The 27,769-nt window shown below is 36.7% G+C and overlaps 2 protein-coding genes across 6 annotated transcripts; both read right to left on the bottom strand.

Annotated features, from left to right (window-relative positions):
• Positions 1-124: 124 nt before the first annotated feature.
• Positions 125-16,002, bottom strand: LOC143900321 (uncharacterized). Of its 2 annotated transcripts, none has more exons than XM_077411533.1 (4): positions 15,235-16,002; positions 4,475-4,581; positions 3,999-4,196; positions 125-1,575 (listed from the first exon to the last, which is right to left on the bottom strand). In XM_077411533.1, exons 1-4 carry the CDS (start codon positions 15,315-15,317, stop codon positions 1,064-1,066), a joined length of 900 nt encoding a protein of 299 aa, XP_077267659.1. In that variant the 5' UTR covers positions 15,318-16,002; the 3' UTR covers positions 125-1,063. The 2 variants fall into 2 exon arrangements, with proteins under 2 accessions (XP_077267659.1, XP_077267651.1); XM_077411525.1 differs by lacking the exon at positions 15,235-16,002 and adding an exon at positions 6,959-8,638.
• A 1,716-nt stretch (positions 16,003-17,718) lies between these two features.
• On the bottom strand, positions 17,719-27,639 carry LOC143901459 (uncharacterized). 4 transcript variants are annotated; one of them, XM_077413809.1, is made up of 12 exons: positions 26,814-27,639; positions 25,840-25,963; positions 24,017-24,068; positions 23,767-23,938; positions 23,549-23,703; positions 23,237-23,314; positions 22,985-23,137; positions 22,479-22,631; positions 21,970-22,191; positions 21,356-21,530; positions 19,692-19,772; positions 17,719-19,560 (listed from the first exon to the last, which is right to left on the bottom strand). In XM_077413809.1, exons 3-12 carry the CDS (start codon positions 24,041-24,043, stop codon positions 19,445-19,447), a joined length of 1,332 nt encoding a protein of 443 aa, XP_077269935.1. In that variant the 5' UTR covers positions 24,044-24,068; positions 25,840-25,963; positions 26,814-27,639; the 3' UTR covers positions 17,719-19,444. The 4 variants fall into 4 exon arrangements, with proteins under 4 accessions (XP_077269935.1, XP_077269924.1, XP_077269945.1 ...); XM_077413798.1 differs by lacking the exon at positions 25,840-25,963; XM_077413819.1 differs by lacking the exons at positions 25,840-25,963; positions 26,814-27,639 and adding an exon at positions 24,974-25,018.
• Between the last annotated feature and the right edge of the window lie 130 nt (positions 27,640-27,769).

Below are 27,769 nucleotides of genomic sequence, written 5' to 3'. Positions count from 1 at the left end.
TTTGTCAATTTTCGAATTTTTATAATCAACATTTTGTCTTTCAGCGTGAACGACCGTGCATACGTATTGAAGCTACGTATTACGTTCTACGTTAATGACTAATATGTCACGATATTCGCTCGTCTTGAGAACCATTAGTCCCATTGTGATATTACTGATATTTTTCAAGACATGTATTAATTAATTCATAGTCTCTTTGCCATATTTCATGTACGAGATATATTCACCCATCATAATTATTCCAATTTCTAATTGAATTTTCAAAATTGCAATCTCGTTCTAATTCTCACAATTTAGAATCATGAAAAAAAAAAGTTCAAAGATATTGGATAAATGACATATTGGAAGAAAGAGTTAGATAAGAAAAATCGATATTCTTAACTTCATTCAACTTTGCCGAGATATTTTTCTAGGAATGTACTGACCAATTTTAGTTCTGCTTCGGGTTCGTTGGACGCGCGTGTTAAACACTCGTAAAACGTGTTTCGTAAAACGTCGTATTTCACCCAATTTTACTTTGAGAGGTCCGATTGTGTGTACGCGCGTCTTGAAATACACCCGATAGTTAACATGTTTCCAAACTCAGATTTAGCTTTTTATCTTATCACATATCTATGTCTGTAATTTTATTCATTGTATCAAGAGTCTGATTAGATATGTACCAATTTTACACTACAAGTCGAATATAAGAAAAGTGCCTCAAAAAAATTTCTTTGCCAACCATTTCCAACTAATACTTGTTAACCAGTTCATCTTTCATTCCTCTGTTGACACCGTCGATTATACCGAAATCATAATCGTTATCTATCACTATCGCAAATCGTCACGAATCTTCGAACATCTTAACATATTCAACATCACTGCCATAAGATCATCCATGCCTTCCATCTTGAATTTCTTCTTCATCTATTCTTTGTATCTTTACCATTTTTTGACAAAAGTGTAATACAAAAGTCGTGTCTTCATCGATACGGGAATTGCCATCGATTCGCGTAATAATTGTGATCAGCGCGAATCACCATCGCCCCGGATCGTTTCATTCTAATCAGCTAGACTAGTCATCTTACCACCAATATTTCTGCATGTATGGCGCCATAGGGACCTGACCGCTTCCGGGATAGGCAGTAGGCTCTATCAACTTGGATTGGCAGGGTTTTCCGTCTCTGACTAGCACCGGAACGGCGACCCTTCTGGGCGAGCAGCCGCTGCCGCTGGCCTCGACGCGCTCGCTCGCCGCCCTCTTCGTCTTGTACCTGTGATTCTGGAACCAGATCTTCACTTGGGTCGGCGTGAGGCGAATGATGGAGGCCAAATGCTCTCGCTCGGGCGCGCTCAGATAACGTTGCTGACGGAAACGTCGTTCCAGCTCGTAGGTCTGTGCCTTGGAGAACAGCACGCGTCGCTTGCGCTTCTTGTGCTCGGTCTCGTGGGGCTGCGTCGTCTCGTTACCGGTCTGTTGCTCGTCCTCGAAGTCCTGCGATTCTTCGTCCTTCGACGACTCATGACTGTTCTCCTGCTGCGACGGGAACGACATGTCCGAGATCGCCGGGCTCGTCGAGTCCGGTTGTTGGAGAACTGAAAAAGCGAAGAAGGAAGAAATTAAGATAACATTTTCTCATATTCTAAAAGAATCTTGTTTTTATCTTTTCGCAGCTGATATCCTCTCAAGAGTATTATTTGTATGAGATTTGTAACGTACAGATTATCTACAGCTTTAACATAATGAAGTATTGACCGAAAAAGAGAGAGAGTTTTTATCATTAATTAAACTAAAATCTTGTACATTTTTTTGTGAATTATACGTAGATTGTCGATGTAGTCAGGCCACACTGCAAATTCAAGTGTGTTATTTTAACTGAAGCTCTTCTTACACATTTCTTGCCGTTTTAAATGACGTCATTTAACACGGTTGAACGTATTAATACGATTAAACGTGTTAATTTAACACGCAACAAAACATGTAAAACGAGCATCAGTCATTTTCAAACGTTTATGCGAGCGTTTATGCGTGTAGAAATAACACACTTGGATTTACAGTGCATTATCAGAATAAGTTAGATGGAGTGATGCACGTATAGTGTTTAGTAATCAACCGCCTCAATTACTTGATTGGTGTTAACGAACTGCAGCTGCATTTCGATTCAGCCGTCGATTGCTCTTAGCGTTGATTATACTGGCAGATGCTAACCTGCATTGATTTTTTAATAGTTCTTCTAATCATACATTAGACAGTTAATTCTCGTATCCATTTGTGCTGAATTAACCTTCCCGTGAAAGCGTTTTTTTTTTTAGATATCAATTTTTCCTTTTACCCCAATATGTCTCTTATTTCAATATTTAAACTTTTGTTTGTAACATTAAATATATAACGAAGAGAATTTATTGAATTAGTTGTGAGAATAGAAGCGGTCGAGTATACAAATTGTTATAATTTGCAATTTAACGTGACATAATAAAGGATTTGATTTAAACAATACGTAAAATATGAAGCGATGATGAGGCAAATGTCATTTTGCTGACGCGGTAATTATGCCACGAGAAATACATATACAATAACTTCATTTAGCGAAGTGTATAGGTAAATGTTACGACCCGGCCGAGATACCGGCTAATTTTGTCTACAACGTCGGGATACTGGCTTTCGCCGTAGTACAATATGCTTTTGTGAGCGACCCCTGAAACCCGCTTGGGGAGGGTGTGAACCAATATAAAGCCTATTTGATACCCCTGCTGGACCCCATGGGATCAACCATATCATTTTCATGGGAGATTAGACTGTACTCGCAGTCGCACTGTGATTTCAATTAAACAATCGCCGCCGACTAATGTCTCCGACGCTATACGCGATGGCGAAGAAAGGGATGATTTGACTGGTTTTTTTTTTAATCTCTGAGTGGCAAAATTATTTATTAGAAATGAGTTTTATCTTTGAACATCAGATCTAAAATACACATACAGTTGCTGTGTTATTTGAAGTTAAAATTGTTTATCGAGAAATTTTACGAGAAGAGAGCATATCAATTTGTTGCAATCTAATTTCTTTGGTAATATAAAAATAAGGATAGAAGAAATTTTACACATCCTGTTTAAAATTTTAACATATTTAATGCGACGGGCGATGAAAGAATCTAACATTAGACTATATAGGTAACTCGTACAATTTTCCGAGATCATCGCTCAGGCCATATTTGACTTTGTCTATACATTTTTTACAATTCAGCTTCGGAGAGAATTTAATGTAATACGCTATCCACTGAACAATGTAAACGTCCGATATAAAAGAGATCCACTCAATCGTGCTTCTCCCCTCTTTACCTGCTACAGGACCGCAATTATTCGCGCACGATGCGTTTCTCAACGGTTCGACACGTTGCCTGGATTTTTCGCTCGTGCAAACCGTGTAGCCGCGGAAAAAAGGAGATGGGAACGCGGGATAGGTCACCGACGAATTTTTTGGGCGTGACAATACCGATTCATTGGGGGAGGGGGCCGGGGACACGGGGCCCCTCTCTCGCATCTGTCCCCGACTCAAACATCTGTCCTCCTTCGCGGACCAATAGCTGTGCGGTACCCACGAGGACCTTTTACAGAACCATTAGATCCTGCTTAACCCTCACGGACCAATTGTAGGGTGCTAAATAAATAAGGGTTTCCATCTCGCGCTGCCTTCCCTCGTCCGCCCGCCCGCAAAAGCGCGTGTGCGTCGCACATCAGTGAGGAAAGGGAGCGAGAAGACATGCGTCTCAAATGATAATAACTGCAGCGATCAAAGCCGACCGAGCCTTATTTCTTGGGTGCGAGCGGTGCGAGTGACGATTTTGATAACGCAGTATAATTTATCTATTTCGCGCACTTTCTTTGAAATTTAATATCTAATTATTTCTTGATGTAATTAAATGCGCTATCGAAATTACACGCGATGGATGTTATAATTTTGCTGCCGCGTGTATCCTCGGTTTGTAGACAATTAAATAAAGAATTGTTATTTGTCCGCTCACCATTCACTTCCTCTAAGGGTTGAGGTAATGCTGTCGGTAGTGCCGGTCCGGTTGGCCATAATAATCCAGGTGGAGGCGGTGGTAGCGTGCCCCTGTTCAGATTAGCGTGCATAGGTTGCAACATGGCGGTTGTATGCTCGAGAAATTGCTGGTAAGCCGACGGCACGTCGTTGGCCGTTGGTAAAACCGTCGTGGCACCTAGAACACAAAGTCCCAGTAAACTAATTAATTTTCTTCTTCTATATACACTTATGAAATGCGCATAGCAAAGAGATTTCGGAAACTGTGTAATTTATCTGATTTTAAAATCGCATTATTTTAAGATTGAAATCAAATTGACTCATATTTTAAAACTGTATTGTTTCATAAATCTAATTTGCTTTGCGTCGCTTTTTAGCGTAAGAAATTAATGTCAGATTTGTTTCTTTTTAATTACGTCTATAATGGTTAATGTAATAATTTTGATGTTATTATACCTTGCACATCTGGTTCTTCTTGCGACGGCTTGGCATCGTTTAGCTCCAAAATGTCGCTGATTGCAAAACCAGAAGTTCTAGCCGGCATTTTCATACTTTCCAATAGCCTGTAACAAAAAATTACATAACTGCTATAATTCTAGCCTCGAGGAAATATATTAACTAGCATCGTAGAGGAAATTTTGTTATTTGTTCTATAGAATTTTCGTGAAAAATAAGTTTGTACGTAAAGATAACGTGCAACATTATTTGATTATACATATCTTGACATTTATGTGCACTTATCAATTAGTAAAATACTTATATTAATGCACTTTTAGAGCTTGTTCACACGTTATTATGATATCAGATATTAATATCACCGTCAGTTTTTACTAATCCTTTGAAATGCCGAGATATATAGCGATGAATAGATTGATATGCTTCGGGTATTAAAAGCTTATGACAATATTTTAGCAATTTATTAATATTCTGCATATTTTTTTTTATTTTAATAAACGTGTATACCGTATATTTGCGGTAAGTTTGGAGGGATGCCAAAAATTGGCATCCGTTTTTTGCGAACGGATTTTGCGAGAAAGTCGGACACAAAGATCACTTCTTTATGGTAAGATTTATTTTTCGAGATCGTCGCTGGTCTTGAAAGCTGTGTGACGACCGTCAAAAAGCCACCAGCCCTTTGAAGACTAGACCGATTAGAGAAATGTCTTTAAGGGTACAATATACCTGCACACGTTTGATCACAAACAACCTGTCTTTGGACCTGTGTATAGAGCGAATTTTTGGGTCCGCTTCCTAAGCCAGATGAGCCATTATCGCGTCACGTTCGGCCATATGCGTTTCAAATATTCCCGACATGAAACGCGAGTTTCCGAATAAGCTTTTTACGAGTTACACATTCTTTACTGCCGCCTGAAAATTCTGATAAATGCAAGAAATTTGCGACGGATTGAGACGATGATTATTTGACGATTTTTTGTTATACTTTAGTTCGCTTCACATTTTTAGTTACGAACACGTGATTTTGGTGAATGTCGATTATTGACACGGTTTTTATTTAACAGAATTTTATAGATGCGTGGACACTTCCTTAAGTCTAATTTATTTACTTATTTCATTAAATCTCTCTCTCTATAGGCAATCTTAACTTAATTATATAAAAGTCAAATTATATATAAAATATCGCGGAGAGATAATGCCGTCATTAATCGAGCTTCTTACAAAAAGATAATTATTTCTAAGTACCAGCATTGAAATCGCTCGCGATTTCAATCTTTTCTAATTACAATGCTTCTTACATCATTTTAATTTTGTCATTAGAAAATTGTTATACGCATAATACGAATTTAGCTTTCATCATTCGTTTACAATAGGATTTCTGTTATCACAGGATATCTATTATCCGGACTATTCGAGGATGAACGATTGCTTCAAATATATATAATGACCGATTACATTCTTGAAAATAAAAAAAAATAAAGAAAAATATAGGAAGTATATTGCATATGATACCTTTTGTGAATATAACAAGACAAAAATTATAAATCAATTTCTATAATACGTCTGTAGATTTTAAATTATTAATATTAGGATTAATAATATAGATATGTAATGCCTAAATGTGCTTGAGTAAGCTAACACAAATGTGTGTTTATTTTTATTTATACTAGAAAGAGATTCGAATCCTAATAATATTAAGCGTTGTTAAGAAGGGTTAAAATAATCAAACGTTTGATTAAACGGTAAATGAATTCTAAAAGATAGAGCGAAAAAATTTAATTTGCAAATAATAAAATGCAATAGTAATGAAAGAATTATAAAGTGATAGACTTTAAAATGCAAATTTCTAAGCAAACATTTTTTTAAAACATGTTAAAATAATTAGAAGAAACATTTTCACTTATCAAGATTAAATATTTCGATCGGAATAATGTAATATATTTTGACTTTCTTATATATTATACAATGTTATATATATTTGCTGATATTGTAACATTGCCTAGAGTTTGATGTACGTGTCTTGTCATGTAAACATAGAGTATTGAGTGGCGATTTTTCGGTGTCGCGTGTAAGGTTTAATCGATAAGTGATGCGTGTTCCAGTGAGCATTAAGAGTATCGATAGCCGACCGGATATTTGGCGATATCGCACGATAATGCACGATATATCTTAATGAAGCCACGTGCAAGAACTTGAGGGCCGTGTAAAAATTTGTCGCGCAAAAACATTGTTATCGACAAAGCCCGAGCTTTTCAATCTATTTATCGAATACTTGCTTATTTATTGTATATTATTAAAATTTAACAATTGTGGCGTTCTTACAATTGCTCTCGTTTATATAGGGATAATAATTATTATTTATTACGATTTAATATATTTGATACGTGCATCGATTCTGTTATTTTCTTATGATAAATAATTTCGGAAAGAAATAAAAAAAGCAAAAGGAACTAAATACACCAATCTTTCATTTATTTTATTTACCTAGTGTTTAATGCGAGTTGACTGTACCAGACGTGATTCAAGAGACTAGCCGGATACGGTAGTAACGGCCAGGGTAAAAGCTTATTCTTATCTGCCATTTTGAGAAGATTTCAAAGATTTCGATTTGTCCTTATTGGTATCAATACATCATTACATTCGCCTTTTAACGATGGCACATCTTCAAATTTAAAAAATCTCTATAACTGTCTATAACTTTCGTTTTCTTCTCTCGCTTGATCAATAATATTAAATGTTGAAATTCTTTCTTAACAATTTAGAGGATCTTTCTTTTCTGTCTTTTTTTCTTCCTTTATTTCATTTTTCTTCTTTTGTCTTCTTTTGCTTTGATAATACAGATAGAAACTAATGAAATTTTTCTTTCCTGTCTTTCACCACGTGTATAGATTTTTAATTTACAATTTATTTGTTTTTACTTGAAGAAAATTAACGGCGCATTATCGACGGTGTATTATCTTTTTATATTTGTATCTTTATTTATATTTCTTCATTTCTATCGGCTTGAGTTTAACTTCTTCAAAAATCTTTCTTGTCTTTTCAATTTTTCCGTGATTGCCACTGCCCATGATACTTTCGAGATTCTCCTTTCTTTTTCACTTTCTTCTACCTTTGTCACACAACACTGTCATAGGTCTCTATTTTACCATAAATAACTATGACTTTTCACACAATGACAGTTCGAATACGCGCAACTAAAGTCCAGCACACGAATAAACTAGTTCAATTAATCCAACCATGCACTGATACTCGTGCCGTTTTCTCGAGACAGTCGCAACCATCGGTCACTTTCACAAATAATTATCAATGGGTTGCGCGAAAGGCGACTCGGGTCCGAGCGGCACGAAAAGCAGGCTACCGATTCCTTTTCGGAGTAAGCTGAAGGACTCTCCTTGTAGTTTTTGAGTGTCCTCGACGAGCACTTGACGGCTAGTGTTCCCTACCTCGAGCAGTTTCGCTTGTCAAGCACCCTCAAAGCGCAGGGCGGGTTCTACGTGGAGGCGGGGATTTCTCGTTCATCCCCCCAGTTCGTTCTTCTCGTCGCGTATCCCTCCCTGCCGTCGATACTCGGCGGTAACTTAGGGAAGGTTTTCCACGGGAGAAGCGCAGAATAGCAAAATGCTGTTGGTTTCTTTTTTATCGTTGTCATCGTCTTTAGAAGTCTTATTTGTTTAAAAAATAAACGCAATGTCGATGATAACGTTTCATGAAAATTTAAATAATATTTTATTTTATTTAAACTATAAGTTTATTATATAAAATTAAACTGGCTGATTTTTTATCTGTAAAGTGATCTATTTTCGACGATTTGCAAGAAAAGAGGAAAATATTTGCAAATTTTTCAAGAGATAAACTGGTTTCATTGTGACTGTTTACAGAGTTATGTTTATTAATAAAGATTTCTTTACATATTAAAAAAAATTGTAATTCGAATAGTACAGTCTTAATACAATCTTCTTTTCCAAAATGTAATTTGAGGTGTAGTTTTAGCAAAACGTTCGCTAAAGAAAACTTTTAAAAATTCTTAAAATATTTATCGCTGTATTTTTTTTCACGTCTGTCGCGTTTTGTTAAATTTTTACATGTGTAAGTTTCACACTTCTAGCATTTGCAATCTAGCAGAATCTCGCCACTTCGAGCGATCTTGCGAAGGATATCCCTCGCTCGGGAGACTCCGTGCGACTGGTAATGTTACCGGGGCAAGTTGCCGAGGGGTGGTACCGTCGGTCGACCAATGGGGTGGTCGCGTGTCGGGAAACCCTCGCCCGACAGCCCGGGGGTTGATTTCAATCCAGCCCGCCGAGCGAGCCAATCGCCGGGCTTCATCGATCAGGGGGCTTTTTACACCGAGAGCATACTTTACGTCGAGTGTTAATGTGAAAGAGCATTAGCGGTGCTTTTACTGTGTCATTTCGATTTTTCACTCGCGCTCTCTCTTTCTGCTCCCACCCTATTTTCTTCTTTTCCTCTCCCCGTCCCTCGTGGCACTCAGATCGCTGCCTATTGATACGCAAAACTGGGTTAGAAGCGTGGTCGCGACTTACGGGCGAGTGTTACACGAATGTGAACGAGATACGTATGATCAATCGGTTCGACTGTGTCTTCTTTTAGGAGCTTGTTTGCTCGAGTAAAAAGCCGAAGGCTCGCGAATTTGAGTATAATTGAAGCTAAGGGAAATATATGTCTAAATTTTACGAAAAACGAGATGTTTTCGCAAAAAAAAAATATTGTGCGTTTGCTTGCATCGTGTACGTCATTAACTTATATATATATATATATATATATAATAGTTCAATAATATTAAATAAAGTTTTATAAAACTAGAGCGATCGTGATTCTTTCTCAGGCATAGCTTACCGAAGTAAAAATCTCCAATAAAAAGACACGAAATCAAATTGAAGATGTCAATCTAAAGCTGTGATCGAAGAAGTAAAGTAGTACGGAGTAGTTGGATAAGAAGTCAGATTTGTTGCGGCAGTTAAATAAACTCAGACTGCAGACTGTCAGCATAATTCAGACGAAGAGTGTGACGGCTAATTTTATAGTGAGACATTTATTATACGTGCGCGTTCCGTGACGATCTCAGTCCTCTTTTTTTTCCTCTCCGCGATAATCACGATTTTCGCGCGCGCGCGAGTAAAAAAAGACATGTCGGTGTGCAACGACAAGGCTGACCTGATTTCTTTTTTACATCCACCCACCCACTTATTATTCGCGGACACGCATTTATTACGTCGAAACGGCAGATAAAGGCCGTCGTTTCGCGATTGTCGTTCGGCGCGACACGTATCATCATCCATCGGAATTACGGGCATAAAAATAATTTCGCGGGCCCCGATGCGATTTGATCGAATCGAATTCGCTTCGTCACCTTTTTTCCCCAACGTTTCGATCGCAGATAAAATATTATCGCGGTAATACCGAAGCCATATTACACGTCAGGATTGTACAGCATTATTGATTACCGAAGATGCCAAGATATTGTCGCGCGTCACAGAATATTTTGCAATATTTTTTGTGCAACACGTGCACGGCGAAATCAACGTGTGCCATTTTATAATTCTGTAATGTTATAACGAAGATATAAAGGATATAAAGGGAATGAGGCCTTCACGGTGGGAAAACGTTTTTCAAAGAACGCGAATTTCACAATCCGCGTTCTTCGACGTCCCTAATTTATCTTAAACATTTCTCGGTATCTGTTAAATTTTAAGAAATATTTGGGTGCTCCGCTTTAAACGGGAGGTCCACACTTTTGATCTCCCGATCGAGCCGACTCTCCGAAATTGATGATACGTCGGACTCGTCGGCGTCGCTGAATGGAGTCGCAGGTTGTATCCAATCGTAAGAAGAGAGATGCCCACCTGAATGCGGGCACTCACAATAAATGCACGCGCGTACTGACGGTAGCACGGTGGAAAATGGGGTTTCGAAAAGCGCGATTTAGAAGCGAGGAACAGGTAAAGGGACAGGAGCGACGATGGGGCGAGTTTCCGGTTTATTCAGACCGGTCTTCGTACAATCGCGCGGCTCCACCACACAGAAAGTCAAAAAGTGCGGAAGAGGGTGGACCCGACTTTCCTGGTTTTTTCATGCGGCCGCGGCTAAATTTATATCTGGGAAATAAAATCTGACGGCTACCGGAAAGCAGGAAAACACTTGTATTTCTCAGCGGTCAAGATGCTGACGTTCAGTTATTTTATATCTGACAATGAGTTACCAAAATGCGCGACGATTATGAACGCATAATCGTATTAACAGCAATAATATAAATAATAAATATTTGTAATAATATAAAACTTATGACATCAATGATTGTGACAATTATTACTTTACGAACTTTTCGTAAGTAAAAATTCTGATATGTGATGAGAGTAATTATTTAAATAGGAAATATTATTATAAACGAATAATTTTTTGTAACAAAGATTTAAAAGTACGTATAAGAATAAATGATTATTACTTTAAATAATTGGCGTTATTGGAATATTTAATAAATTGGAAATAAAGAGCGCGTAAAATTGATTATGATATGCAATTGATATTATTAATGTTACAATATTGATAAATAATTATCGAAACTATTGATACGGGGTGCCATAGTAGTATTTTTAAAAATGTTATTGCAGCTGATTGTGCTATAAGATCCTTAGTTTATAAAAGTTTAGGATGGCAGTTTAAGAGTTCGAACGGTACGTGCATTGATTCGTTCGATATGCACATCGCATCGTCTAACTCGGTTAGAATCGTGTTCAACACGAGAAAGAGACCCGCGAGACGTCTATCGTTTTTCTCGGATTTCCCGTCTCCCCTCGACCCGCTCTTCGTCCCGGAAGTTCCGAGCGTTGGCGGGAAAAAATGGAGAAGTCTCGAGCTCTCCGGGCAATCGAGCAACATTTGCTGAGCTCCCACGACTGTTTGGCGATAGCTGTGCCAACTTGTTTCGAGCACGCAACCCAATTTGTCTGCGTCTCATTGTTTTACTGTTCTCTCCCTCACCCCCGCCGTGTATAGTCGCTTCACCGGTGCAGTTGTGCCCGCGAATTATTGCAACCCTCCAATGATCGAGTGGAGTCTTCCCGAACTTTCTAGTTTAATAACATTTTTGGATCCAAACTTGCGAGTGCGAACGATATGACAGGGATTAACTCGATATTTTCGAAATACTGCTTTTGTTCTAGTTTTTTTTGTTTGTAATATAATTCTGCGGCTTTAATGGAAGAAGATAAATCATATTTTGGAACTGCAGAGTCAGACATTTTTAGTCCCTATAAAAGTTGATCGCGTTACGGCAATATCAATTTGAGAGGTGATAAGTGCCATAATATGTATTACTGAAATTTAAGGTACAATATATTTTTGTCCAAGTTCTAAGCAATATCTTAATATCCGCTATTTATCAAAGAAAACATAACCTAGGTTTTCTTCTGTGACTAATTGATTTCATCGCTGACTCAACCTTCATTTTTACGTTGTAGTATCGCCACTGTTTTCGTATTAGCACCCGTGGAAACGAACCCTTAGCTTAAATGTAGCAGTTAACCAGTTTATCGCTTATTGTCGCGAGACATAGAATTTTATTGCCACCAAACAGCGGCTCAAATTAACCAGATGGTCAAACGAAGACCCTTCTTTCTCGTTCGTCTTCTTGGTTTTCCTCTACCTTTTTGTGTCCGAAGTGGCCAACTATCGGTTTATGTTCTTTTAAAAATCACGAAAATACTTCCGACGGATAATATCGGAAATGTCTTGAAAATCTGAAAAGTAAATCCGACGGATTAACTCGACCAAAAAGTAGGTTGGTTTTTTCAAACTGGATTAACTCGGTGGTCAGCTTGCTAGACCGTACCTTTTATATTTTTAAACACTATAACAATCGGCATTAAGTTAATAAACAACAGATTGTCATTTAAATCCATCTTGCAAAATTTCTTAAAGCCATACAATAAATGCTTCTGTTGTGCACGTATAAAATTTACCGATAATAGTATAACTTGTAAATATATTAAGGGAATTTTCGGAGCAACTTTGGGTCTCATTTTATTATTAAACAGCAAATTTGACTTATATTTTTAATAATGTTTGATCGAACAATTAATTAATAATTTAGTTTATATTCAGTATACATGCTGTGTATAATATTTTAGTAATAATTATTAGTAGATATTGCGTATAAAACGAGAAATAAAATATTGCTCTTTTTAATGCATAGATATTCTTTTCATCTTGAATCGCCTGCAGAACCGAATGGAGAAAGAGAGACTTCGGAAGGCTCAAAGCTAAATTTCATGAAAATACTTGCCGGCCGAGTGGCCACTTGACACTTCGGGATTTTCTTATTTCTGGAATTCAGGTGTGTCCCGGAAATGGGAAACGTGTCACGATGAATGACCATTCAGCCATTTGACCGGATATCTTGCTATTAACATCACAATACCGATACCTGCCGATGCAGCAGCCGAAAGAAAAACACCTGAGATCGTGCCGACCGTCTTTTATATTTTATCACCGGTACGTGTAGAGGAAAAATGTTCTCTTCAGTTTTCAAGTAACCCTGACCACATCCCACCGTTGCAGAGCCATGAATTTTTTTCATTGGGATATCGCATTTGGAACGCAGATAATTTCTTACTAGTATATACGTGTGGTCAAGGTTTGAGCTAACATTTGCGCTCGAGCACCATGTAACCTCAGGCTATCGAAATGATCTCTCTCCCTCTCCTTTTTTTTCTCTGTAGGATATTATAACTCGAGTGGTTGTTAAAGAGAATTTTAACGACCTTGACAGGACAATCGAACGAAAAGGTTTCCCTTTTTCTTTCGGTCTTTTGAACACCTTAAGAAAGATGCCGATTATAATATGTTAACTTATTGTAAAAAAATTAAGGATATTATCGTATACACGTTATACTGAAAAGCCTTTTCAAAAAAGTTACAAAAATAACTGAAGAAATTTTTTTGTATTTTTAACATCTATTCACAGAATAGCTTCCATATTTTCACGAAGCTTGACCAATGTAGCATAATGCAAATAATGATCTTTAAAAATGTAATAATAACCACATTAAAATTAATTGTTTCTTAATATTATCCATTATACTTACACGTTTGATATTATTTAATATTTAAATATCTTACATCTAATATCTGTTGTCTCTTGATATTTTCAACGATCAAAAGAGTGGAACATATTCTGCTTTAATTATTAATAATTTCTATTAAATTATTGAATTTTCTTCCTAAGTGGCATATATTACGGATACTAATGATGAAAAAATATTCTACAATGATCGACATCTATCAATGTTTAACGTAATCGATAAAAAAGCTGTGCTTTTCTTCCACCGTTGCTCTCATTGAGACTGACTGAAAGAAAAGCCGTTTGAATTTGATAGAAACCGATCGAAGAATATCTTACGTTCATTCATAAAGTCAGCACAAAGAAGGGCGATGGAGCCCTGCAGGAGTATGAATGAACGTAGTATGAGGCTTAGTATAGACCGGACGACGCGACGTAGGTCCCGAGGGACACTTCTTTAGTATTCCCGTTCAAGAGGCCTGTTGAGAAGGTCGCTCTTCCATAAAATAAGCCCCTCGTCCAAGCCGTGTGTTGTTAGACACGATCTAGACTTGGCACGGTTCGTTAAAAGCCACCAGCCACCGGCGTCGTTTAAGAACTGCTTAAGATGTTATTTTTAAGTATGCCGGAATGATGAGTTTTCCTTCTTGCAGTCCGCACAGGTGAAGAAAGAACTCATGAGCGGACTAAAATGTCACACTTGAATTTTCGAAAGATGTTTTTCTTTCAAACGTATTTGCAAATGTGTTTCCTAAAAAGGATTGGGATAATTAATCAAACAAGCTAATGAAAATAATGCGTATAGGTATATTACAGAGTGAAAATTGTGTCCTCTGTTCATCACGTGGTTTTCCCATATCCGGATGTAACAAAAGAAAAAAATTGAGATTGTCATAGGGATAAGGTGTACGTAAAAATAAGAATTAGGTGGTAATATGTTAAATTAAATAATTGTTCATTCGGCGAGATGTTCGCTGATTCGACGACCTCGCGATCTCGCAGGTGTAACGTACGAACGGGGGAAGTAGCATTGCAGAATCGTATATATCGCGTAGCGGAATACGATTAATCCGAAATTTATGATGGAAACCAACAGGTGTCGACATACCGCACGGCCCTTTTCGCTCCTCGTGTGTGTCCCGGTGTGTAACAAGGCGTACCACTCTACGCCGGAGGGATTCGCCTAACCGATATGCGTGACTGCTCTTAAACGTTCGCTTCCGGTTTCCGGTACTATCGGCTTAATCAGATATGTTAATTGCCCGCGCGAACGCGCGGGGATCGAGCAATCCTTTTAATATCTCGAGATTAATTGGCACAGACGTTTTCGTTTTCATCGAATAATGTATTAAATATGTGTTGAGGTGTTACAAAATAGAGCACGCTTATCTTCTCCTCGATAGATCAATATTTGATGATTTCATTTTAAGATATACGATTTATTTACGGATAATATTAAGTTTGCCCATTATAAGTTTTTCTATTTTATTTTGAATTTGATTTAATATTCGGCAAGAATTTTAGGATTAATTAATCTCGCATAGAAGTTATCATCTAAAATCTCGAGTTTTATTAGATAGCGCGAAAGATAAAAATTAGTTAAATGCTGTTATTTTAAATCGTTATTTTCGACACAAAACATTGTGCCTGTAAATACTCTTTCGCTGGTTGAGCTTTTTACCTGTAATCCTCCTCGTTGCTGACGTAATCGGGCGGTATCAAATGCCAAGAAGCATCGTAACAATCGTCGTATCCGGCTGCCATTTTTCTCGCTTTTCTCCTCGCACCGTCTGGATTAACGAACGTGTCCGTTTCTGCCGTGTCCGGTTCGGTCGACACAAAAGTCGCAATATCCCGCGGCTTTCTGACCAAGTCAAAAACGTACCGCCGTCGGCTGACTCATCCAGGAGTCAACCGAAGGAATTCCTTCACGATTTCGTACAGTCCTTCAATACGTCAATCTTTTCTCGAGAGCGATAGACCCGCGTTTCATGCTTGCATTCCTCGAAAATTCTACGCGTTTTTCGCATCGAAGTGTCATCGCATATATCCTTCTGCAATGATTCTGCGACACGAGTCTTCTGCGACGAATTTGAACAAAGTGGAAGAAAGGAAGTCTTACGAAGTCTTCCGTTTGATGTGGCGCGATTAACTGATATATCCGCGAAAATTTCTCGAAAAATTGAATTTACAATACGATTCACCGACGTTAAAACGGATACGACGAGCGATTAATAACGCGATCATCATTAATCGTTGAAATACAGAATAACTCCTCTCGAAAATAAGTTTTCAAGATTTTCACTTTCTTTCTAACGGCCTCGCGCGTGATAGCTACTCGACAAATATTTGTTGGAGAAGCAACTCGGCACTCAAAAGAGGAATTTAATGAAAATTATCGTGGAAAACAGCACCAAGATTATACTGCCGTCCGCCTCGTGATAACGAGGTTTTACTGAGAACTATGTGGCAATATATCGATCACCTATATATTGTATCAAAAATATGGCTACCTGATAGGAGCTCCGGCAACGTTATCGGCGCGATAACACCCTACATAGATTAGTTTGACTACCGCAAATCATATATAACGTCGAAGGGGGGCCGAAATATAATCGAGTCTCATCGATCTCGAATGATGCAAGAAACTTACATTTGCATCGTTGTTTTTCCCTGCACTTATATATTTATATTACATTTCCAAAAAATCAATTTTTTTCTCTTATATATAATCCAGTTATTTTTTAGCGTGGGTTTATATAGATTAAAAAGTACAATAGCTTTTTACGAATTAAATTTTAATATAATATTAATTAAAACACGATTCTCTGACATACATTTTGTACATATAAATACAGAAAATATATGGATAAGTATATATGTATGTAGATTGCATATGTCCAAAATTCGATTCATTATTACGCACGTGTGTCATTTAATGATTAAATGATAGAAAATATTTATCTTTCACTTGCAACTTCATAATCGCAAAAGAGAAAAAAGGAGAAAATTATATAGATTGCCGTATCTATCACGTGTAAAATGATTTTAAGATATTAATGTTCGATAGTGCATTGCCAGGCTGGGATTTTCTACTAGGCTGTGGTGACGCAGCGTAATTTCAGTAAACACATGCGCATTTTTATTATTATTATCGATATTATTTTCTAATTACGTTGTTTTGGTTATTGTACAATCACCCAGTTTCATTCTCGTTGATCGATTCGATATCAATACAGTACATAAGGATAACTGTAATTAAATTATCATCAGCTGGAGTGCATCCGGAAAAAATCGTAAAGATAAAAAAATGAAAATTTCAGATAACAATGTTATAAATGCATTGAATGAGAAACAGCGACTCTAGAGAGGTAGTAATCGGCCAATTGTTGTTGCTACTCGACAGTCAGTTGTATCGTACAATTTGTTAATGACAAGAGACCCTCGAGGTGAAGTATCCGCGGCTTAACCGACAAGTGCTACCGAACGGAGCCCGCTACGAGTGCACTTGATAAAGTAACATCGTTTCCCTCACTATCTGTATTTATGTATTTATGCAGCGATTCGCACAGATAAGCCAATTTTCGCGTCACATAATATTAATTGTTGTAATTATCGCGAGAGACATCATTTTGTGTTAAATAAAAAAATCGCGTTAAGCAACATTTGATGATAGAAAACATTATTTGTGGAAGAATAATAATGGCGGTCCACGATGATCAAGCGCGGAACGTTAGATACCGGGCCGTTGTCGTGTGGTGTAACTTCTTCGTTAAATTTCCAGGACGCCGTGACACCGTTTATCTGTCCAGCACATCTAATGACATATGGGTCTAATCTCCGCTTATCGCGGTTAAAGCGATAAGGGCGAGTTGTTGCGCATCGCAAAAATGGACGCGCTCGCGGTATCTCTAATAATTTTATGGAAAGGTGCGGGGTAAAGAAATTGCGAGCGCCGTATAAGCGTGTAAAAGATTGATATAATTTCGAGCGACGCAAAAATTTGTGTCTCGGAAGATAAGGGGTCGTAACGAGCTATCAATCATTTTTGCCCGGTATTGATTTAAAGTATTTTATCATCGGTTGCCGATGCATATTGTGACTCTTATAATTAGTTGATATAATAATGAAATAATCGTTCAATAATCAACAAGTAGCGTGTTCGTACGGTTAAATAATTTATTATTGTAAAATCAACAGTATCTACATTTAATATATCTACATTTAATAATAACAATATAAAACGATTTTTGTTAAATATTATTATACAATTACGAGAAAAAGGAAGAATTATCATAATTCATTATAATATATCAATTAGAGGGTTACAGATATAAGAATTATACATTACATCGCTATTGATCTTCGCGCATATTTTGCATTTTGTTGATCAGAATAAAAATAATTAAAATTACAGACTCAAAATTACGGAATAATGTATCAGAGAATGAATAAGCGTACTAATAGGAATTATTTTGCTTTTCCACATGTGATCATCATCGATTGAGAAATGCGATTGTTCTAAAAAGGAATGTGAACGATGGCGATAAATACTTATATTATATCGCAAAAAAAACATTTATAATTATAACTTAAATTAAAGGCTAAATTTAAAATGTTAGGTGATAATGCATTAACTAGTGTGTAAAAGTACTATGAATTTTCTTATTTTGCTTTGCGTAACAAAATAGATTTAGAAGCGTTTTCTACATCTACCTTAACGTATAGTATTTATGTTATAATAGTATAAAGAAGAAATCTAAAGTTTGCATATTATGCAAGACACAAAAATGCGCGTCGATAAAAATTGAATTTTTGCTGATACCAATATATATCGACCTATATTATCGACTTATATTATAAGACATAATAATCGTTGCTACAGATGTTATTATACATATAAATAAGTGAGTATATAATATACTCACTTATTTATATCCAAAAAGAATCAGTTCAACAGCGTTCCGGAGATAACACGCAAACTTTAGCCATATTTTCGCACGCGCTGCGTTTTGCACTACCGTATATCGAAGAAACAACATAATACAATTTATGATCACAATTACGTAATTGTCGAGACAGACACGATGTTTCGTCTAAATACGATACTGCCCGCGTACTTTGAACGTACCGTCGTGATTTAGATGCAGTTACATCCGCTTGTCGGCTTCTCTACAAAGTTTCCATCGTAAAGCTTATCGCTGAACCGGATTCAGGAAAAAGATTGACTGTCTAAATGAGGAATCACCCTACGCACACTTTGAAGTTGCGAATCGACGATAATCAAATTAATCAATCTGGAATCATATCCCGATGATAAGTGTCTTTTTGGAGTAAAAGTGATGTAGAGCGATTCAGAAATAGCGTACGGATTAATTTTTCTTCTGTCACATCATGCAAATTATAATTTCATTATTATAGAAAGAAGCATGATTGCGCTCAAGTGAAAATGCGCGATATTGACGACGTACTTTGGACCATGCAGTTATACTTTGGACAGTTCGGACAAAATCTTCCAGAAAGAAACGCAAGTGTTAAAAATTTGACGAAACATCTGTAAACATTTTAATTCGTCAAATAATTTTTCAGAATAATATAATTGATAAGCGACTACGACGGAGGTCTTTTACAATCTCGATTTTTATTCGGATATGTGTCTTGATATCCTGATATCTTTGTTATATCTTGACGACTGCGCGACGGACAAATATCTTTCGTTCGAAATCATGTTTAATCTTCGACAATTGCGTAACTGTCAATGACGTTCGATACAGGCGTGATATTGTATCACCGATAATGATCTTTTGTCTCAAAAGGAAGCTTTCGTTTCTTCCCTCCCTTCCTCCCTCTCATTCTCTATCTCTCTTTTTTGTTTTGCTTTTGTTAATTGATTATTTTTTTTTACGGTTGCCGTGACTCGTGCGCTTACCTTTATGACATTTACTCACGTTTGTACTGCGCTTTTGCATCACTGCACCATTAATAGTTTCTCCGGGTGATTTCGATTCTGTAAAAAAAAAATATATTATATATGTCGGTTTGTTGAGACGAGTAGATTCACATGCGATCTAAATAAGTTTGACGACATAGCTACGAAAAACGAACCAACGCGACGTATGCAAGTGCGTTTTGATGTACCTGAAATCATTGATGCTGAGATGAAACGTGCTTCGCCATTGATAAACTCGCTTGTTTTTAAACTCTTTCTTGTGGTGCATTCTAAACAATTAATAATTTGGATGTAATTGATTTTATTTATTTAATATACGATTATATGCGATATATATATATAATATTTATCACTGCGATGGTTACCGGTGATCAACACCGAGTTTTCCGGCCATTAGTTCTTCCCAGCAGTCTTACTATAAACTCATTGATGCCATCATGCATAAAGATAGATATTCAAAGCTTAAAAATATTACACGAACGCAAAATGTGCGCGTATTACTATAGCAGGACGACGTAACGTCTAATCACTAATGTCATAGGATTATCTCAAATGGATTAAATATTGCATAGGAATATTATAAAATGAAAGAGGAGATTTTGTTTATCGATTTTTATTTACGGTCTCAACATGATGGAGCACCTTTTTACGTTACAAGCGAAATCCAAAACGTACTAAATAAAACGTAATCGCGGAATCGATGAATTCGACATTCGATGATCTAATTAATTGAATAACAAGATTGCTAGATTTAATTTTAAAGGATTCTTTCTTCTGGAGATATCTTAAATAATACGTTTACCAACACGAACGAATTCAATGTAAAGAGGAGAACAATTTCACTCATGAAAAAGTAGCAACAATTACAAATGACAAAATTAGAAAGTCGTATTAAGATGTACATATGCACGATTATGCACTAAAGACCGGCAAAATTTTTGTATCGAAATATATAATTACAATTATTGTGTATCATAGCACTCATAGCGATCTTGTTTTCTCTTATTATATAATTACAATGTTTTTGTTGGTGCTAGCGATATATATTTTGTACAAAATTCTAATTAATTGTAATTACATTATATCCATTTTATTTATAATTATTTAAATTTCTCTAAGTAATTTGCAGTAAACGATCGATTAAATAAATACAATCGACGTAGGGTCCAGTAGCATTTTGCATGATGCGGGAAAATAGTATTATACTTTCTAGAGCCAAAAACGTTCAAAATATACCTTTAACACAAACGTAGAATTGAGTTATTTCCTTGATTGATTTACTGCTGTTATATTTCACGATCGTCTATGTCCAGGAAACGAATAAAAAAAATAATTTAAATAATTTAAATAATTTAGTAACAAGAGTTATCATTTTTTTTTCAATGAAAACTCTTATTGAGTATAACCGCATATATAAAAAAAATATTGTATATAAAACAATATCTAAAATAATATTGTGTATAAATTAATATCGCATATATCGTAAATATAATAACACGTGTAAAATAAGTAGCCTCGTAGATTGCAGATGTTTACATGTTTTAATCGTTAATAATGTTAACGACCATTAGTAATATTAATACGAATACGAACCCATTGACGCAACAATTCAATGCACATATATTCGTCGCATATCCTTAAAGCTATTGAATGATACTTGATCAGAAGTTAGAAAGCAATTTCAACAATGCGAGCAAATGGAAATTCAGGGCGACGTAAACGAAAGCAAATGCACATGCAGCGAATGCACAAGCGCGTGTAAGCGGATTGTAATATAGCGAAAATCCAGCTCGAGAGCCAGGTCGAGAGATCGCAGCCACAGAAGATGCAAAACGCGTTGAGAATCACTTACGTTCGGCGATCGAGGATTCCTTCGGCGCGTCGCTGTCCGAGCTGATCGGCGAGTAGAAGGTCGGTTCGCCTTCCTGACTGGATCTGTCGGGCGTATAACACTCGGGCGAGTCGATACACTGCGAAATCGCGAGGCGCTCTTCTACCTTATCGCGGCTCTTCTTGGCCGACGATCTCTAAATACGTTGAACAAGCTCGTTGAACATTTACTTATTGCGTAAAGAATCGATCCTAAAGTACCGTCAACGTTCCTCGATACCGACGTCGATTCCGTTCCGCTATCGTATCGCGCGAAAAATTCGCGTAGTGACATATTTCATATAAATATATACAAGGATATAAAATTTTGCTGTTTTTAATTGCTTTCGTTGCGTTGTGTTATTAGCGTTTCGTTCTGTTTGACGGAAAGCTGAAATACAGTACGGCAGAATTTATTAAAGAATTTATTAACGCAAAGGTATCGCGCGTCTACTTCGCTTGTGTATTGTGTATGCGCTTGCTCGTTTAGAGAGTAAATCTCGAGTAAACGCGAGGCAGCCATGCACGTGTGGCGACTTCTTTTATTCCTCATTCTTCATAAAGACAATCCTAAAGGGCATTTTTCGAGGTGTTTACCTTCTCGCAATCCAGCTCGACGGTTTCTTCCTGGGGAGCTGGTGCGGAAGTCTGCTCGGCATTCAGAAACCGCTCGATATTGGTTTTGATGTTTTTCCGGAACAATTTAGCGTCTTCCACGACGTCGTTAACCTCAGTCTCAGACACCTTGTCGTCGTCGCTGTTCTCGTCGCTGATGTTCTCATCGCTGCTCGTGTCGCTCGAAAAGCCGCATTTGGCCGGCTGAAAAGATAGCGAAAACGTGGCCAGATAAATATTCCCTATCGTGCAAAAGCACACACATGTGCAACATTGGAACTAAAAATATAAATGAAGCGAGCGCGGCGTATCGTCGAAGCAGCTGCGGGCTATCTGTCGCAGAAGGGTCAATTAAGTCACAGAGTTTTCTTCGAATCCGCAAATTAATTGTAAACGTGAAACTCCGCTTGAATCGACTACGAATTTAATGATATAAGCGTCCAGGACGAGAAAATGAATATCAGATGACATGATACTTCTTGGTCACTCACATCGAAATCCTCATCGTCCTCGCTATTCTCCAAAGCAAGTCGCTCGATCTTCTCATTCAGAGTCTCCTCTTTCTCCGATTCGCTCGACGAGTCTTTTAATTTTGCTGTAGACTCCGTCGATTCCGTCACTGATTTTTCTTCTAATGTCGTTACCTTGAATCGAATATTTTATTAGTTTCAATATAGCGAAGATAATTCTTAAAACAGAGTTTCAACTTTCAACGAATACTACATAAATTCACATTTACGATTATCTTAGATATTTGTCTCTCGAGATTTTTAATAATAGATACGCACAGATGAATCCGCCGAAAGATACTAATCTGTAGACTAAACATTTAGAAACACAAAATACATGCCAACAAGAGAGCACTCGAAATACTCGGAGAAAGAATAGATCACGATATTTTTAGATAATTATACAATTAAAAAAATGCAATTAAACATATACGTGATTTACATTTATATCAAGTGTAAGATCAATAACGAATGCGTTCTATACTTACTGGATCGGGATCGAGGACGCTACCAACGTGAATTTTGGTGGGCGGTGGTGACAGAGAAGGTTTGGACGCATCCAGGCAGGATAAGCTCGACAAAGTCAGCCGAATGGACTTGATCAGAGCCTTCTTAGCCTCGTTGATTGACGATCTCTTGTCCTACACCCACCATCGAGACTATTATCGTGCTAATTTTATTATCTTTCTGCAGTCGTTGCATTCGCTACATTTCACTGACAAACAAAACGCGCGTCTTACCTTCGTCTCATACCTCTCTTTCGTTCCTTTGTTCATTCCTTTGTTTAGATACCTGCGACATATCTGCACGAATTTTACCTGCCGAAAAAGTGAATTGCAATGAGAGGATTATAAAAGAGGATTAGAACGAGTTGGAAGAATGCGCAAATAAAATAAACACTTAACGAATTCTAAAACTGCTCGCGTTTTATAATGGAAAAATCAACGTGATATAAAGCTTGTTTCCGCCGATCTTTATTTTTTTTTTTAACTAACAGGACAATGTTAACACGTTAATGTTAAATGTGGTAATTTATGTAAAGATGAACGTACCATTCTGCTCGGCGTGATTTCAGGGTAACCCAATATGTAACCACCTATATTCAGTGTTGCTCTGATCACCCGCAGCAGCACCAAGCTCGGCAAGAACAAGAGCCATGGCAACGGTCTCACGAGTTCCGGTTTTCCCGAGTCTTTCCGGTTCTCGTCTGAAATAACGATCAAGCTCGGTCACCGAGAAAACTATTTTTTGTCGTTAAAACCATTCGTACCTCCTCTGACTTCCTGCCTAGGTAGACTCCATTCCGCACACTTCTCTACAACCCACAGGAAATTATCCATAAGTTTTAGCGCTGTTTGGCCCAATCTGCTTTGCACCACGATTGACTGCAGCAATCTCATTTCAATCCAAATACAATTCTCTTGCGGTGCCTCGTCGACTGCCTAACGACACGAGTGAACAATATAATTTGCTCGTTCACCGAGATATATTTCTACAGAATATAATTTTCGAATGCTTACTGTCTTTGACGAACTTGCCATGGCCATGTTTATGTCGGAAGTAAATCAACACCTAGAAAGATATTTGAGCCAGCGTAAATCGGCTTGTTCGCGTTAATTATTAATTTAATTCTAAGGCGACAGAGCGCTTTTTTTTATTATAAGTGTATTTTTATTTTATGGAAAATGTATAGTTATTCAGAGATTGTTGATAATAGCGTTGATTCAATCATTTCTGATGATATATATCGTTTGTTTTCCATCAACTATAAGCGAATGTTTAATAAGATTCAGATGTGAAGATTTTCCGTAAAATGTGAATGCTCGCGTGACAATGGATCGCAATGGATCCGAGTAATGTTTATACGGAGACAGTACGTTGATGATCCGCTGATAGTCCACGATCAGAGGACATGAATAAAATTTTCCCTCATTAAGTCTTAATGACTCAAGTTAAGTCCTAATGACTCAGAAATGCAAAATAGACAATGAAGAAAGCGACGGTGATAATATTATTATCAGGAAGGCACGACCTCGGCTTATCAGGGCGGAACGCCAAAAGAAATTCCAATAACGGCGTATTTTCGTCGCTAAAACATAATATGCACTCGATCACTGACAGACTAATTTAGATCGCCGAAAAATATCCAGAAGTTATGTTTTATAGATTTTATCACGCGGCATTTTAAATCTATACCGCGCAGTTTCTCTTGGAGCATTCATATATATACCTATATATGTTAAACTGCAGTGATTTATATTTCCAGCAATTCTTATGATTTCATCAAAACAAAATCGATTTTTAATTTCCAAATGTATTACAAATCACCGCAAAAGAATATACTTAAGAATAATTAAGTTGAGACTCAAGTTATTTTAATGCTTGCAATTTTAAAGCATGTCATTTTAATCGTCGGATAAATTTATGTATACGTGCCGATTTATTTACAGATGGGATAGAATTTGTTGTAAACTTACAGACGAAGACGATCTTCGCTAAATGTCCACGAGATATGCTGATGCAATTTAATCTATCTCGATTTTATAAAATTGAGCACGTCAACTTAAAAATCCTCGCCAGAAAAGTGCCACGTGCGTGATATACAAGTGCAAATGATATACAAGTAAAAATAATGTAGGTATACTGACTAAGCTTTATCAACGACATTTTTCTCGTATATAACATTTTTTAATTTAACCGATAATGACAAATGTAGTTTTCCTCTCGCAAGTCAAATGAATGACTCAACGATATTGATAGGGCATTATAAAATAATTTGTCGCAATGAATGGTGAAAACATTTAGGAAGTTACGTGTACGTTAAAACAAACAAAATGTTTATTTAATTGTATAATTTTAATTTGTTCTGAATCCCAATATTGAGTTTATCATGAAATTAATTACATAAAATGGACCGACAAATGGAATATTATGTATAATAATTTAATATATTGACTAATGGGCATGTAATAATTTAACGGATTGATTAATAGTTAGACTTTTTAATCACAGTCGATGTGTTGTAACATAACTTGAACTTTAAATTAGCGAAGTGTCGATATTATTAACAGATTGACGCAATTAAAACTTGTATTCGCTCTAAATATTTAATGTTCCAAGATATGATCTGAGAGCAAAGTTTACAAATTGGAGACACGAGATTAATAACATGACATCTTATACATAGTATCCGTGAAATTTTATTCGGTTGTACTTTCCTTGACTTCGGAAGTCCATGGTCAAATAACATCTTAGGCAACAGTTTACATTACACATGCCGAGTGATAATTAAGACTTATGTCTGTGCGATGTCTAGTAAAAATCTAACTATTCTCTTACTCACTCGTTTACATCGTGACTACGATAACGGAGTTACTCGTCGTTACGATGTTTGTCTTTTTCTGCTTTTATCGTGTTTTTGTTTGATTCGTGTAGCAGGTCCTCTTGACCGTCAAATCTTGTGCCGCCTATCGGCACAATATAAAAGAAATAATTTTTTTTCCGTTGAACACACACAGTGAGCGTGGTTGTCTGTACACACGCGCGAGTAATCCAGGAGAATGTGAAATCTTTCAGCTGTATTATTTCAACCGCTTTGAACAGATCGAGCCGCCGATTGCATAAATTATATATAATAGCATAATTGGTTATTATTGTTCAAAGTGTATCTAACGTTACTAAATTGCGTATTTTTAGAGGAAAAAATTACGTAAAAATTATTCAGGTAGTGAATTACTTGTAAGTGTCTTCTAAGGCATTCTCTTATTATATTTGCAATTATGTTATTTGATCACCAACAACAGTGATGAATTTTCTTGCAAACGCAATAATTATCTGAGAGAAATTACTACGGCATAAATAGTAAAAATAATAATTAATCGTGACTGCAAATCGTTTATCTCTTCTTCGTCGATAAATTAACTAGCGCTGGAATTCGTGTCGAAACACATCATTATTTGTCAAAATCCAACACACTGTTGACTCTACTAGATAATTCAATACGAGTGTTTAGAATAATGTTCGGGTCAGAAAGGACAGACTTTGAAATAGCATCATATCACTGTTCAATACATAAATTTCCAGTTAATTTCGCGATGCTATTTATCTACAAATCACAGAAAGTCTTATTAAACAATCGACTCTTTCAGTTTTATAAAAATTGGTAGATATAATCTTTCTTAATACATCGAATAACATCATAATCTGTTTAAAGCGCAGAATAATAGAGAATTTTTCCACCAGTTATTGATAAGCTTCTTCGGTATACGAAGCATGATTTTTGCAGCCTGCCTGTCTTTAAACTTTAACTTGAATTACCTCTCGTTGCGAATACAAAGACTGGATAGAGAACTATCGCTGCTACTGCTACTGACTGTAATCTTCGTCGCAATCACGTGCCGTAACGTCCTAGAACGGTGTCCTTTGCGGTCGCTAGCTGTACTCTTGATGAGTACTCAATCACGCGCGAACGGAGCCGACACTTTCGTGACTGCGTGGATGTTGAGCGCGAACTGGGAAAGCAGAAGTTTCACGGACAGTAACGTAACAACGATCGAGAGCGTGTAAGCGGCGCCTTTTACATAATATGTAAGAGTCCGCAGCGATTTTTGGGGTCCCGAGAAGAGAATCAGGCCTGTGAAACGCGGCGATGTATTTCTTCGCGCTAGATCGCATGCGAGCTAGTTAATAGAAATGCGTCACGCAACATACATTTCTAACAAAATATTTCGAAGCAACGCATCATCTGTCGCAAGCAGCTTAAAAAAATTAAACTCAATTTACTGACAGAAAAGTATCACAGAAATGTTTCGGGTGATTAATTATATATTTACTTAAAATATATTCATACTGAGATATTTTTTTAATTCTTCAAGTACTATTTATAAATCTTTGAAGCGCACATTAACGAGATTTACAATCGCATCGTTTATCTTCATTAACATATCTACTTTGCACTCTTAATATACATCTTGCAATAATATATGAAAAAATGTTGCGTCATTTACACAGTGCTCATCAAAATTAATTTTTTACAGCGGATAATTTATTTGATAGATAACTTTGCTTTTTTTATACGGTTTTATTTAATTCTACTATAATTTACACGATTGTAATTTAACTTTATATATTCAAAACTTCTCTCTCTCTCTCTCTCTCTCTATCTTTCTTTTCTCGTGAATTTAAATTAAAAGACTATAATTTAAAATATTATCAATCTTGCATAAAGTAATTAAAGATATTATCGCCCTTGCATAAAGTATTTCGTTACATAC

Source organism: Temnothorax americanus, unplaced genomic scaffold (genome assembly GCF_048541705.1).
Source record: "Temnothorax americanus isolate GAGA-0224 unplaced genomic scaffold, ASM4854170v1 Scaffold10, whole genome shotgun sequence".
Taxonomy (NCBI): Eukaryota; Metazoa; Arthropoda; class Insecta; order Hymenoptera; family Formicidae; genus Temnothorax; species Temnothorax americanus.
Note: the sequence above shows the minus strand (reverse complement) of the source record. Positions and strands in the feature narration are given on the sequence as shown.

What these genes read in the sequence shown, in the direction of transcription:
- LOC143900321 (XM_077411525.1), bottom strand. Translation starts at nt 7,056, where the DNA reads ATGGCAGATAAGAATAAGCTTTTACCCTGGCCGTTACTACCGTATCCG. An exon ending in CAACTCGCATTAAACACTAG is followed by an intron (nt 4,582 to 6,958) that starts GTAAATAAAATA and finishes TTTTTGTTACAG; the next exon opens with GCTATTGGAAAGTATGAAAA. An exon ending in AGAAGAACCAGATGTGCAAG is followed by an intron (nt 4,197 to 4,474) that starts GTATAATAACAT and finishes TTTGTGTTCTAG; the next exon opens with GTGCCACGACGGTTTTACCA.
- LOC143901459 (XM_077413809.1), bottom strand. Translation starts at nt 24,043, where the DNA reads ATGGCCATGGCAAGTTCGTCAAAGACA. An exon ending in TGGCAAGTTCGTCAAAGACA is followed by an intron (nt 23,939 to 24,016) that starts GTAAGCATTCGA and finishes TCGTGTCGTTAG; the next exon opens with GCAGTCGACGAGGCACCGCA. An exon ending in TAGGCAGGAAGTCAGAGGAG is followed by an intron (nt 23,704 to 23,766) that starts GTACGAATGGTT and finishes TCGTTATTTCAG; the next exon opens with ACGAGAACCGGAAAGACTCG.